This window comes from Zea mays, chromosome 7 (genome assembly GCF_902167145.1).
Source record: "Zea mays cultivar B73 chromosome 7, Zm-B73-REFERENCE-NAM-5.0, whole genome shotgun sequence".
Taxonomy (NCBI): Eukaryota; Viridiplantae; Streptophyta; class Magnoliopsida; order Poales; family Poaceae; genus Zea; species Zea mays.
In genome coordinates this window covers 176,988,429-177,001,962 of record NC_050102.1, presented here as the reverse complement: position 1 = coordinate 177,001,962, position 13,534 = coordinate 176,988,429, and the positions used below count along the sequence as shown (strand labels likewise).

The 13,534-nt window shown below is 43.5% G+C and overlaps 2 protein-coding genes across 16 annotated transcripts; one reads left to right on the top strand and one right to left on the bottom strand.

Annotated features, from left to right (window-relative positions):
• The first annotated feature begins 2,006 nt into the window (after positions 1-2,006).
• On the top strand, positions 2,007-6,596 carry LOC100274625 (Mitochondrial ribosomal protein L37). Of its 3 annotated transcripts, none has more exons than NM_001148966.1 (3): positions 2,030-2,334; positions 2,949-3,080; positions 5,813-6,368. In NM_001148966.1, coding segments are annotated over exons 2-3 (408 nt in total). In that variant the 5' UTR covers positions 2,030-2,334; positions 2,949-3,079; the 3' UTR covers positions 6,220-6,368. The 3 variants fall into 3 exon arrangements, with proteins under 3 accessions (XP_008651155.1, NP_001142438.1, XP_008651152.1); XM_008652930.4 differs by lacking the exon at positions 2,030-2,334 and adding an exon at positions 2,577-2,792 and having other exon boundaries at positions 5,813-6,596; XM_008652933.4 differs by lacking the exon at positions 2,949-3,080 and having other exon boundaries at positions 2,007-2,334; positions 5,813-6,596.
• A 1,473-nt stretch (positions 6,597-8,069) lies between these two features.
• On the bottom strand, positions 8,070-11,303 carry LOC100285628 (uncharacterized). Of its 13 annotated transcripts, none has more exons than NR_182206.1 (7): positions 10,983-11,303; positions 10,270-10,431; positions 9,580-9,657; positions 9,266-9,453; positions 8,801-8,965; positions 8,626-8,718; positions 8,070-8,532 (listed from the first exon to the last, which is right to left on the bottom strand). NR_182206.1 is itself a non-coding variant. In NM_001413720.1 (7 exons), exons 3-7 carry the CDS (start codon positions 10,413-10,415, stop codon positions 8,385-8,387), a joined length of 630 nt encoding a protein of 209 aa, NP_001400649.1. In that variant the 5' UTR covers positions 10,416-10,431; positions 10,564-10,668; positions 10,983-11,303; the 3' UTR covers positions 8,070-8,384. The 13 variants fall into 13 exon arrangements, 12 of the variants coding, with proteins under 12 accessions (NP_001400649.1, XP_008651569.1, XP_035816526.1 ...); NM_001413720.1 differs by lacking the exon at positions 9,266-9,453 and adding an exon at positions 10,564-10,668; XM_008653347.4 differs by lacking the exon at positions 9,266-9,453 and adding an exon at positions 10,521-10,668 and having other exon boundaries at positions 10,983-11,298.
• Between the last annotated feature and the right edge of the window lie 2,231 nt (positions 11,304-13,534).

Here is a 13,534-nt window from a genome sequence, read left to right as displayed (position 1 = left end):
TAGCACCGCATCTGCGTGCGTCAAGCAGGCCGTTCGTGGACAGACAGATGGATGGCAATGCCGCACCTAGAACCGATCGAATTGACCGGCCAGCATCGATCCGTCCTTGTCATTCCTGTCCGGCTGACGCCACAGTCACTTTGCTCGCTGCCGGTGCGAGCGAAACGATCGAGGTCAAACACGCGTATATTATGTCCAGTCGTCCTCCTGTGCCCGATTTCGTTCATCCGCAGACACGCATGGGGTGTTTGGTTGCTCCTGCTAAAGTTTAGCTCGGGTCACATCAAGCGTTTGACTTTTAAATAGGAGTATGAAATATAGACTCAACCAACTGGACTAGATTCGTCTCGTCTTTTAATTTTCGGCTGACAAATTAGTTTTATAATCCGACTACATTTCATACCCGGAACGGAGGTTCAAACATTCGATGGGTGAGACAGTGACTAAATTTTAGCGGGGTGTAACCAAACACCCCCGTAGAAAGAAAAGCACGCGTATTTTCCACACCCCGGGGGCTGCTGCCGAACTCCTCGCCGCTGCCTGCAAAAAAGTCCAAGCTGCCAAAGTCGCACTGGGATGGGATCTCTCACCTCACCGTCCCGTGATCCGTGCGTCATGCACCTCCGACTCGAGACCGCCGGTAGACCGTACCGTACCGTACGTACGTACCGCTAGCAAGCGACCTCACAGTCACAGTAGCTAGCTGGCTGGCCAGTGTGGTTCCGGCGCGGGGTCATCGCTGTCGCACTTGCACACGCATGGTTTGTCCCTCTCGCCCGGCTTGGCTTGGCTGGCTATGCGTGGTCGGCGGTCCGGTCGATATGACGATATATCACGTCATTTGCGCTGGGTCTCTAGTTCACACCGCCACGCACGCCCACGCCCCCACTAGCGCTCTGCCGGCCGCGGCGAACCGCCGCCCCCCCGCGCAACGCGGACGGGGCGACGCGACGCGCGCGGGGTGTTTCTCGTTTCCTACCCAGCACAGGAGTCAGGGATAGTGCGCGTCGATCGCTGTGAACGAGACGTGCGCGTGCCGCGTGCGGCTGCGGGCGCCGAGCTCTCTTTCTGTCTGCTCCCAGTTGCAGCAGCAGGCCAGCAGCACATGCTGATGCTGCTGTACGGGAGGAGCGGCTGGCCTGGCCTGGAGCCCAGCCCAGCAGCCGCCCAGCCTGTGCCGACTGCCAGATGCAGTTGCAATTGATCCTGGGCCGAGACTGGCCAAGATCCTGGGCTTCCAAACAGCGCCGGCCTGGCTCGACCTACAACAACAAGTGTGTTGTGCCAGTGCCTCCCTCGCTCCCACACACCCTCCTTCGGTATCTGTTTCGACGAAAATTATCTGGAGTACAGACGAACGTTTCTCACACCGCGCGGTTTACTGAACCTCTCTATGCAGGGCGTCCAGACGTTTTGCTATATATATACATGTATACATAATATAATAAAAATTATATACATGTCCGCTTAGCTCATAAAAAAATTCGAACGATCCAATCTGAGTTGACCATAAACTAAGCGAGCCAACCAGCCACGAACATTTCGTTCAGCCCTACACACAAGCATACTTTGAGCACATTACAACTCCTAGACTCAACGAGCACGCCTCCGAAATGTTTTAGAGAGATTTGGGCGCATTTATTGAGTCGTTACTTTGTTGTTTTGTTGTTGCGCTCTCTTCTTCACATTTGTGCGTGTTGTTGTCGCATTGTGCTCTTGTGTGCGTATTCTATTCCCCCACTTACTCTTGTTTTAATTATGATCACTCGTGCAAGGCGTGAGAGACTTCAATTTATGGAGATTACTCACAACCGCGATATTATGAAACATAAACAAGAACTGTGATACTCAAGTTTGAAGATATAAATTGTTAAATATGAAAACTAAAATAAGCTTTTGATTTCCATATTTAGTAATTTATAGACTAAATAGAATTAAATGAAGTGATTAAAAATTAGTCCTTATAAACTAAACACTCCTAACTTGGGCCTATCTAAACACGTAAATGCACACAAAACTAGGGTTTCCCACCCCCAGCCGGCGTCACCCTCATGAGCCAGCCGCCAGCCCCAGGCTTCTAGCCTCTGTCCAAGCCGGCAGCCCGCCACCCGCGAGGCCGCGACCGGCGACCGCCCGCCCCTGACGTGGTGACTGCGTCCTCCTCCGCTCTCCGTGCGCCACCCTGAAGCGGTGAGGCGAGGACCTCCAGGCACCGCCCTCCCTGGTTCGGCGGCTCCCTCGAGGCCTTCCTCCCCACCGGTTCAGCAGCTCCCGATCCGCACGGCCAAAGGCCGATTCGCGCTCCTCCAGCCTTCCTCCGCGTCCAACAGCAAGGTGATTAGTTATATTGATGCCCATGTATCAAACCTGTGAGGGTGTCGGGGCTCTTCTCTGGATACTTCTAAATTTCACATTCTGCCCAAATCTGGATTTGTTTCTCTTGTTTATTCACTATAACAATTAAGTGTTTTTTGCTATATTTTATATCTGTTATCTTATAAACTTTAAAACAGTGCATAATAATTTTTATACGTCAAATACTCGGTTATATATGTATAATTATATATATATTTGTGTGTGGATGACGCCTCTATATCGAATTTCGCACTGGTCCCCTGAAAAGCCAGGAACAGCCCTGTGAGGAGGGGGTGACGTGAGAGCCGATAGGGACAAAACCGTGGAGGTGGATCATTGCAATAGATGAGATGTTCATCATCATATAGCATCGACAACATATATCCGTTCAATAGGTCCTTAAGACAGCTTCAACAAAGAGATGTGGTAGGTAACAGGTAATGAGGGTGCATCAAATCCTAGATAAACCTCATAATCAACCCTAAGTATTTGTGCAACAGAGCATCTTTCCTCAAGTAAATTTCGTTGACATAATATTACTTTCTAACAAAACAACCATATGCTGATTATAACACCAGTCTTTAGTACTACAGGGTTGCTACAGATACCGAAAAAGGGGGGATAAGGATTCCAAAACACTCGGAGGAAACATGTATATGGGGCCATGTCCAATCAAGAAATACGAACAAACGTGGCATCACAAAGAAATTTTCTCTAGTAAGCAAGTAGGTACCATTATAACTTCGATGATCAGAGTAACTTCCATTTAGTTGACTTCTTGAACAAACCCATTTTCCATTAGATCTCCTATTTTCGTTGTACTCATCATTGTCATCCTGCAAAATGATGATCAATGAACACATAGTGAAATTCAAAGAGAATAACATGTTTCCAAAAATAAGGATCATTGCGATCCTGTAAGGGTATCCATTTCGTTGAGGATCATTGTCATCCTGTAAGGGTATCCATTTCATTGGGGATCTATTCCTTAAAAAATACTCACGATGAAGCCTACAGGTCAAGTGAAATATGTTAGAATATATTTAGTAGTTTAGATATATATAAGAATATGTACATGTGTAGATGTACGATTGACAAAATGGTCTGACAGCATAATTTAACTTGAATTTATTTTTCATCATAGCCCAAAAGGCGTGTATCAGTGGCATAATCAACTATATGTGCAACCATTTATAGGAACATGCACATGTACATTCAGTAGTTTAGATATATAGGAACATGCACATGTGTAGACGTACGATTGACAAAATGGTCCGATAGCATAATTTAATATGAATTTATTTTCATCAGAACTCAAAAATGTATATCAGTGCCATAATCAATCTATGACACAAATTAATTTTTTAGTTCATTTTTTCGAGATATTGCTTTGTGGAGAAGCTTAAAGTTGATCTTATTCATCCCAAGGGTCGTTGGCAACATATTGAGTACCGTAGTGTCAGTTTACTTTAGGAGAAATGGGAAAAGTGCCTCCATAAAACAGTAACGATAGCAGCTAAGGACAGTAAAAAAGTTAGAACTCTAGACTCTATGCAGCTCCCAGCCGCTGGTGGTGGCCACGCGTGGCCTCCACAGCAAAATCAAAATATCAGGTAAAGACAATAAAAGAAATTTGGAGCTGTCCAGCTGCTCGAAGCCTGATGGGGCAGCCAACATCTATAGAATAGAAGTAGATGATAATGATGACATAAGTGAAGCTGGATCAAATATAGATCTTGCAAATGACAACTTGTGTGCTATTGTTTAGGTATAAAGTGTGGATTATCTTAGTGCTAAAAAGCATATAGGTTCTTATATATCAATTTTAATGGCTCAGGATAAACCTAAGTAAACTCTCACTAAAATACAACTCTTTGGAAAAAGAAGTGCAAGAAAAAATGCAATAGAAGGTAAAATGTTAAAAAAGAACTGCAGTCGGCTTGTCAAAAGATACAATGTCTGCTCATTTAATATGCTATTCCAGAATCCAGATTGAATGTTTGTTTGTTTATTAATGAAATCACATGTATTCTTGCATAGCAAAGAATTAGAAAATTTTACACAAATGAACTAATACAGCAGAAGGCACTCACAGTTCTTGATCCAGAAGTCCACCCCCTCTTGGCCTCATCCTCCCCGTTTCTACTGGCAACATGGCTAGTTTTTGCCTCGTTGTGCATCCTCTATCATACCACCTCTCGAAGAGATCCAGCTACCTAGTTACCCGTCTGAACAAAAAAAGTAGCGCGAACAAATGAGAAGGGAAGGCGAGGAGATGGTGTGGCGGTCTTTCTCGACAGCATAGAATCGTTTGAGGGTAGGGAGAAAGGTAGGGCAGATCTCCTGGTCGCCGCCCGAGCCACCACTGCGGCGACGATTGGGGGTGGGGGTGGGGGAGGGGGATGGAGCTCCTAGCGGCGGACAACGCACGTCGTTTAAGAGAAGGGAGGGAGGGAGGATGGACCTCCAGGCGGCCGCCCGAGCCGGCACCTCGACAGCAGTTTGGGGATGGAGCGCCTAGCGGCGGATTGAACCTGCAGCACAGCGTCGTTTGAAGGGGGAGGGGGATGACGCTCGTGGTGGCGTGTGACTCGATAGAAGGAGCATAGGATAGGGTCTGCAAGTCGCTGTAGCGCCTCACCATGTGACGCACATGAACTGGAAGCAACCTCCATGGAGACGTCGCTGCGACGCGCGTCAGAGGCCACTCTCGGTGTGGACGTCCTAGCGCATACCTCGACCAAGTAGCTGCTAGCGCTGGTGTTGGGCTTGCGTAATGGCGAGGCACCCTCGAGCTCAGTGCTCTCATGCTCTGTTGGGCCTTCATCGTTTCGAGACCCTTCTGGAAGGGTCGAGTGGCGTTTGGTCAACATCAGAGGTCGTTTCGTGGACTATAATTGGTAGCCATTGATATAGGATCATACGGCTGAGAAATATGATGTTGACGTGGATAGGCTAGGAAGACTCGTTTTGCTGTGCTTTCATATATAGGAAATTGGTAGCCATTGATATAGGATCATACGGCTGACAAATATGATGTTGACGTGGATAGGCTTGGAGGACTCGTTTTGCACCAGCTTTCATATATAGGAAATGACAGGTCAAAGTATACGATGGAATTAACGGTGTTTCTCAACTTAAACTCTAAAGGTATAACAAAAAAATCAAGCAAAAAAAAGATATATCTTAAGTAATGGCTGTATTTTTTTTCAAGAGATGTAACGCTATATTATGAAAACCAAGTAGCAGCAGCAAACTGCCATAGAAAGGCCTTGGACCTCTCACTAGATGCTCATACAGTCATACTTTTAAGGTGCTTGTCCATCAGTGTTTTTGAATGATCTTCCATGCAGATATTCTTTGCCTGCTGATTCTGAGCCTTTATTATCTGCACTGATCTTCCCCTGATTTCACCAGTTTTACAATCATGTCTCATTCTCATGATGTGCATATGCAGTGAAAAACTTCAACCCAAGAATGGCGATGTCTTGGACAAGAGGGTTAAAGCATGGTGTTGTTCCGAGGCATGCCGCTCAATTGGTAGAGAGCAGAAGCCTTGCAATTGCAAGCAAGGCGAAGAAGGGTGGAAAGGCTGATGCTGGCAAAACTCCTGCTCTCAGCCAAGAGCTCAAGAGTACAACAGTGTTCGGGGCAAACATCTTCAAGGAGGGTTCTGATCCGAAAATCCAACCAGACTCTGAGTATCCTGACTGGCTGTGGCACTTGCTCGACAAGCGTCCTGTACTAAGTGAGCTGCGGAGGAAAGATCCCAAGACACTCTCTTATGAAGACCTGAAGCGTTTTGTCAAGTTGGACAACCGATCCAGGATCAAGATAAGGAATGACCTCAATGCTAAGAACTGACCTGGAGTCTTGGACGAAACAGGACCTGCTCTACTGTTCTTTTTATTATTAATATAATACTAGACGACATGAATAATTTTTCTGGAGTTTTTGGCAAAACATAGCGACTTGGGATGTTAAAATGTTAAGATGTGCTTGGTTTGTTACTCTTTTAGGCAGCTTACGACACTGGCATGCTTTTTGTTCTTCCATCTTGGGAAAGATGCAGCTTTGTGCCCAGTACTTAGCAAATTATCAAGTTCCATGGTTCTGCAGCATTATCTGACGTCCCAGCATACGATTCAGTCACGGTTTATGTATCTTCCAGTTCATCTGAATCTTTCTGGGGTATTGTAAGTTTGGATTTTCATTGCCTGTGTTAATTGGGTTTTACTGCACGATCAACTCTCTCATTCTTCATGACCTGCTAGATTCAATACGTGTGTGTGGATGTTCTGCATGATGCCTATATCTGTTGTTCCAGTTTTTTTTTTTAAAAAAAAGATACGAGTCTAAATCACGTTCATTTCATTTGTGCGTGTGTTCTATTTTTTCTGTTTTAAACAAATACTGAAATACCTCACTCAACAAAACAGTTTTAATAGTTCGAGACCAAAGTCCAAACTATTTTCATTGCTCAAGTTATGAGGGAAAATCGAACGAGGAAATTATCTAGCTCCTGTCTCCAATACTGATGAATCATCAAATCCTACATTACTGATGAATCACCAAAACATGCATTACTAATGAACCATAAAAAAAAATTTCTAGTTCTTATCAGAAGGCCTGACCGATTATGCGTAACGGTTCCATTTCTGTATTCTGGAGAGCACATCGGCATCAACTGTAGTGCTACAGTGCTACTCAAGGAAGAGTATCTGAATTTCATATCGGCATCAACTGTATTTTGTCCTCCTGTCATCTTCGGAGGACATTATCGGCATCAGCAGTATCTGAATTTCGTATCGAATATCCTGTACTAACATGTCCATTAGCTGTCCCAGGGATCTCCACTATACCAGTTTCCAATTTCCCGTACGCCCGGTATACCGGTTTCCAATTTCCCGTACGGCTCGTTTGGATCATTGGATTTAAATTTCATTCTAATAATAATAATTTAAGCATATATCAATTAAACTAATTCGATTTTATGTAAAATATATTTGTATACTATTATTAGTAAGATATTGAAGATATTTATGTTTTACATTTTCACTATAAAATAGTGAGACGAAGAGTGTCATGTAAGTTACAGAGTAGAAATAAATTCTACTAATGCATAAAATTATTTCTCATCATCTATATCATTAATTTGAGATAGTCTTATATATATTTGTATAATATTATTAGCAAGATATCGAAGATATTTATGTCTTATATTTTTACTATAAAATAGTGAGACGAAAAGTGTCATGTAAGTTACAGAGTAGAAATAAATTCTACTAATGCATAAAATCATTTTTCATCATCTATCTCATTAATTTGAGGTAGTCTTATATCTGAACTTTGGAAAGTAGTGGAATGTCAAATTCTAAACTAAATAAGTTATTTTATTAAATGAATTTCAAATCCTGTAAAATGAAGGGATCCAAACACTCTGATACAGAAATTGAGCGATTTTGTCAAACGCCGCCAAGCATGTTTGGTTGCAAAATGTTGGTGTGATTAAATTACTTTCAATTCAAAATTGAATAGAAAGATATTTAATCCCCTCAATCTCCTATCGCATAGAACCCCATAGAACCGAACAAGACCTTCAAAGATTTAGCCAACCTGCACTTCTCATCAGCTCAATAAGATGCAGATTTGCCAAATTGTTCGTCGAAAGAACAAAAAATCGTATCCAAATGCCATCAGGGAACAGGGATGCAAAACGTTCGTTTCATGATTCAGTCTTTTTACCAATTAGCTTTCACGATGCAAACAATTTTATTCAAACCGCAAAGCTGCCTGTAAATACACAAAGCAGTGGAACTGGCGTAGCTAGTGGTCAATAGTCCATCTACTGAGAGAATCGGTGACCCCCTTCTGTATCCTCAAGACTAGAAAGTACAGCAAACAGTCTCACGATACTTCTCTGGTACTGGGAATGATAATCTAGACAGAACATATATGGTTCAGAAAGACATAGCAAGTAGGCCACCATGCGCAGATTCACAGCAATAGCTCTAGACCGTAAAACTGCTTCATCCGCTGACAGAAAGAGACCTCTCTCTCCGTGATGATTTGCGATATCCATCCTCATAAGGGCTCCCACTTCTTGATCTGCTGTCCACAGGTGAGCCGGAGTAGGACCTCTCTCTAAGTCTGTGTCTTGGATTCTGAGGTGGAGACCTACCAATGCAACAGATTTAACAGCATCATTGAGAAATGGGCGCTCGCTACGTAGACAAAACTGCAAAGATCAAGATGCAAGCACAAGCATACCTCGAGTAGCTTTGGCTGCGTGAAGGAGAGCGGCCCCTATAATAACGAGGCGACCTAGAGCGAGAATACCTCCTGTCATCATAAGAATGACCCCTGCAATATACAGCCAAAAAAAAAAGAATGAATAGAGAAGTCAGCGTGCACAAGGAAGTCGCACTGGGAGGAGCCAACAAACCTGACTCTGTCCCTAGCTCTCATCTCTTGAGGCTTCTTTCTGTTCTCTTCTGCAAAAACAACTGTTATTTGCCTACCAAGAACTACCTGCCCATCCATATAGTACTTCGCATCAGCAGCATCAGCAGGATCATAATACTGGACAAACCCAAACCCTCGGGGATCCCTGTAGTGCATAGAAGAAAAATCTTTATGACTTCATGAAGATATGTATTCATCTTCCGAAGATAAAAAAGTTACTCCCTGCGTTTTTTTTTATTTGTCGCGTTTTAGTTCTAAAATGAACTAGCGGACAAAAAATATTCGAGAACGGAGGTAGTATGTTCTAAGAAAGATGGTACAAGTATTTCACAGCACACAAATATCAAACTGATAAAATTATGGATATGGATCTCCACATGGCTGCTGGCAGAGAAGAAGACAAGAATAAGTTACACAGGTGCCACTAGTTTAATTTGCTGCTGACCTTGCACTCATGAGAGTTTAAATTCAGACTTGAAACTCTTCATGATGTGAGTATCTCTTAAACTTGTAACTCTATTTCTTCCCATCTCTTGAACAGTACTGAGTACTCTTTTAAGTTGCAGATCACTTAATTGAATTTCTCTATTTCTTCCTTCTCTTCAACAATAATCTTTTAGGCTTGTGTTGCGTCTTCAAAAAATTATTTCATGTTACTTCAAGAGGTGGGGCAAGAGTAATAATCTATGAATCATGTTCTATGTCAATACCATTTAGGGTCGCAACAGTTTGCAATGCCAGTCTAGCTAGGTGTCTTACCCAGTGTAATAATCTCTTGGAAGATATATATCTTTAACTCGACCAAACTGTCCAAATGGGCGACGGAGGTCTTCTGGCCTGCATTCACAGAACGTGTGCTAGATGTGAGAAAAACAGGGTGAATAACTGAATAAGGAAATCTCAGTGGCGACTGGCGACACCACATTATGATGGCTTGAGCAGGTGCATGAGAACCATAACAAGAAATAAGGGGTATGAAAGGCACAAAGAGATTAAATAGATAGAAACCATTGAGATTTCAGGTAATGTACATTCTTTTTCATGGATGGATCTAAAGCGAACTCCGACTTGGCTACTGGCAAGACAGTATATGTATATGCATGGACCATGCAGTGGGAAACTGGACATACCAATCCAACAGATATATGTCTTCGAACCTAGTACCACTATAGGTCCCATTCAGCGAAGAGCCTAAAACTGCATTAATTTCATTTGATAGAAACAACTTCGGTGTTACATAATTTATCCTAGTATCAACAAACTAAGGTTATTGATTTCCTTTTGTAATCGGATGTTTGGCATGCTTATAATAAATAAATAAATATAAATGACAGGCACACAGATTTGCCCTCCAATTAGGTCCTGAAGATGCATGACACTGAATTGAGTTTAAGTGATAACAAATTACTTTGTCATGCAGCACTACTCGAGTGTTTGACAAATCTTTACCTGCAGTCCCGACGGAGATTCCTGACCAGAAGACTGGTTGGGAGATCCCTACCACGACCACCATAATGATCATGAGGACTTGGACTGCGCGCCCTTCTCCTGTAGCCCCTTGGTGGTGAAGGACTGTAACTGTAGCCCCTTCTCATATTGATCTAGGATTAACTAATAATATAAGCAGAGACATTATAGTTAAATATAAACATCAGTAACTCCCTGCTGAAACAGTAGATGCACAAAGAGAACATCTGAACCTGAAAAGGACATTACAAAAGACAAGGGGCAGTCTACACATACGGTTACCAGCCTTTAAGAAAGACACAACTTGTGAACTTCCAACATCTCATCATTCCCCCTCCCTAAAAGCTACCCTTTGGGACTTCACATCGAATCCATAGATTCCTAGATACAGTTAGCAGTGAAATAAGAAACGGAAGGGTTCACTGCCTATTCTCAACCAATCGAACGCAGAATCACATACAATTAATCGCGAAATAATGGGCGCATCACAACAGACTACCGCGACGAAGCCAAATCGTAACAGTAACACAATTAAGGGCACGCATATTCAGAGTAATCTGTGGGAGAAAAAAAAACTAGCGAAATTCACAGAACAGAACCAATCACGATACGATGCCCAACACGATCCACCAGTTCAAAGCTAATCCGCCTCCATCGAAAACTACAAAAATAATCTGCGAGAAAGGATCACTTACAGGCGCGCTCACCTCGAGAGAGGCCAGATCAGTGGGAGGCTGGAGGTGGAGGCGTGGAGGAGTGTAGTGCCGCTCCAATTTGTTCAATCGAGCCTAGAACCTTCGGGAGGCCACGCGAGAAGAGGCGCCGGCGCTTTATCACGCGGACGGGACGACGGAGACCGTTGGATCGGGACACGCATCGGAAGGGGTTAGATGCGTCGGATGCTGGCGGCCTGGCGCTGGGCCGTGAGGGTCGTTAAGATCTTGATCTGGGCCGCGCCAGGGAAAAAACGCAGTGAAATGTTTCTTCCCAGAACCAGGGCGCGCAGTTCGCCGCGCGAGATGGGGCGGGTGCGGGTGGAGGATGCTACAATTTATTACTATATTAACCGCGGGAGCAAGGAAGCGCAGTTAGCCTGTCCACGTCAACGTTTTTTCTCTCGTCCATACGTCTGGGAATCAACGGATCTAAAACGACTTGCCTTCCAGCAAAGCAATACGCGCGAACGTTCCAGAGTCCAGAGTCTAGACCAGACCACAGCCACCGAAATAGAGAGAGAGAGGAAAGAAAGACAGTCTTGTCTCCGTGAGCCACCGCCGGACCGCACACGCCCGAGATTGGAGAGGAGTTCCGAAGGTGAGTTTTGGTTTTTCATTTTTATTTTTAAAAGGTCCGTATGTTTAGCTATGTAAGAAATTCTGATTTTTTGCTCAATCGATCTCTACATTAACGTGTATTCTATCGTACCAAATGTCCTCGGTGTAAATGAATTATATAATATATTAACCGCGGGAGCAAGGGAGCGCAGTTAGCCTGTCCACGTCAACGTTTTTTCTCTCGTCCATACGTCTGGGAATCAACGGATCTAAAACGACTTGCCTTCCAGCGAAGCAATACGCGCGAACGTTTCAGAGTCTAGACCAGACCACAGCCACCGAAATGGAGAGAGAGAGGAAAGAAAGACAGTCTTGTCTCCGTGAGCCGCCGCCGGACCGCACACGCCCGAGATTGGAGAGGAGTTCCGAAGGTGAGTTTTGGTTTTTCATTTTTATTTTTAAAAGGTCTGCATGTTTAGCTATGTAAGAAATTCTGATTTTTGCTCAATCGATCTCTACATTAACGTGTATTCTGTCGTACCAAATGTCCTCGGTGTAAATGAATTATATAATATATTAACCGCGGGAGCAAGGGAGCGCAGTTAGCCTGTCCACGTCAACGTTTTCTCTCTCGTCCATACGTCTGGGAATCAACGGATCTAAAACGACTTGTCTTCCAGCGAAGCAATACGCGCGAACGTTCCACAGTCCAGAGTCTAGACCAGACCACAGCCACCGAAATGGAGAGAGAGAGGAAAGAAAGACAGTCTTGTCTCCGTGAGCCACCGTCGGACCGCACACGCCCGAGATTGGAGAGGAGTTCCGAAGGTGAGTTTTGGTTTTTCATTTTTATTTTTAAAAGGTCTGCATGTTTAGCTATGTAAGAAATTCTGATTTTTTGCTCAATCGATCTCTACATTAACGTGTATTCTGTCGTACCAAATGTCCTCGGTGTAAATGAATTATATAATATATTAACCGCGGGAGCAAGGGAGCGCAGTTAGCCTGTCCACGTCAACGTTTTTTCTCTCGTCCATACGTCTGGGAATCAACGGATCTAAAACGACTTGCCTTCCAGCGAAGCAATACGCGCGAACGTTCCACAGTCCAGAGTCTAGACCAGACCACAGCCACCGAAATGGATAGAGAGAGAGGAAAGAAAGACAGTCTTGTCTACGTGAGCCACCGCCGGACCGCACATGCCCGAGATTGGAGAGGAGTTCCGAAGGTGAGTTTTGGTTTTTCATTCTTATTTTTAAAAGGTCTGCATGTTTAGCTATGTAAGAAATTCTGATTTTTTGCTCAATCGATCTCTACATTAACGTGTATTCTGTCGTACCAAATGTCCTCGGTGTAAATGAATTATATAATAAGTATGGTAAGTATTAAACAACTTTATTTTTTAGACCTTTTTCTATATATATATAAAATATCAACTACTATTTATATATTATAATAAAGCGCGCCCGAGGGCGCGCGTCAAGCTACTAGTTAGACAATTGCGACGCTCAGTTTAGTATTTGAATCTTTGAAAATGGCCATTCTGATTCCTAAGATTTATTTTTAGGTTTAGTTTTTATCTTAAGTTATTAAAATGGTCGTTTTGATCAGCACATCCCCTTTGGACTTAATTTCATTCTGAATGATCAATGCCATTTTGATCCTCAAATTTTGTTTTCTTTGCTCAAGTACATTCATTAACTATTAGGGCATGTACAGTGGTGTTTAATGTGGAGGCTCTTAAGGTGTTTAAGGGGGTTATTTATAAAAAAATCTTAGAGCCGTCTCTCCGCGAAGAGACGCCTCTGGCTCGTAAACCAAGTAGCAACAGACGCCTCACTTCCCACTGTACGAATTTGTCGTCTGTTCTATCGATCTGATGCTATACAAATACATTTAATTCTGTATTTATTAATAGACTACGTTTGTAGACACTCCATTGTACAATACAGTCTCTTAGTTGTCTCATGTGC

Excerpts from the sequence above, each read along its gene's own strand:
- LOC100285628 (NM_001158519.2), bottom strand. The coding sequence starts at position 10,415 with ATGAGAAGGGGCTACAGTTACAGTCCTTCACCACCAAGGGGCTACAGG. Across the intron at positions 8,966-9,579 it reads CCAAGAGATTATTACACTGG|GGATCCCCGAGGGTTTGGGT; the intron begins GTAAGACACCTA and ends TATGCACTACAG. Across the intron at positions 8,533-8,625 it reads CGCAGCCAAAGCTACTCGAG|GTCTCCACCTCAGAATCCAA; the intron begins GTATGCTTGTGC and ends TTGCATTGGTAG.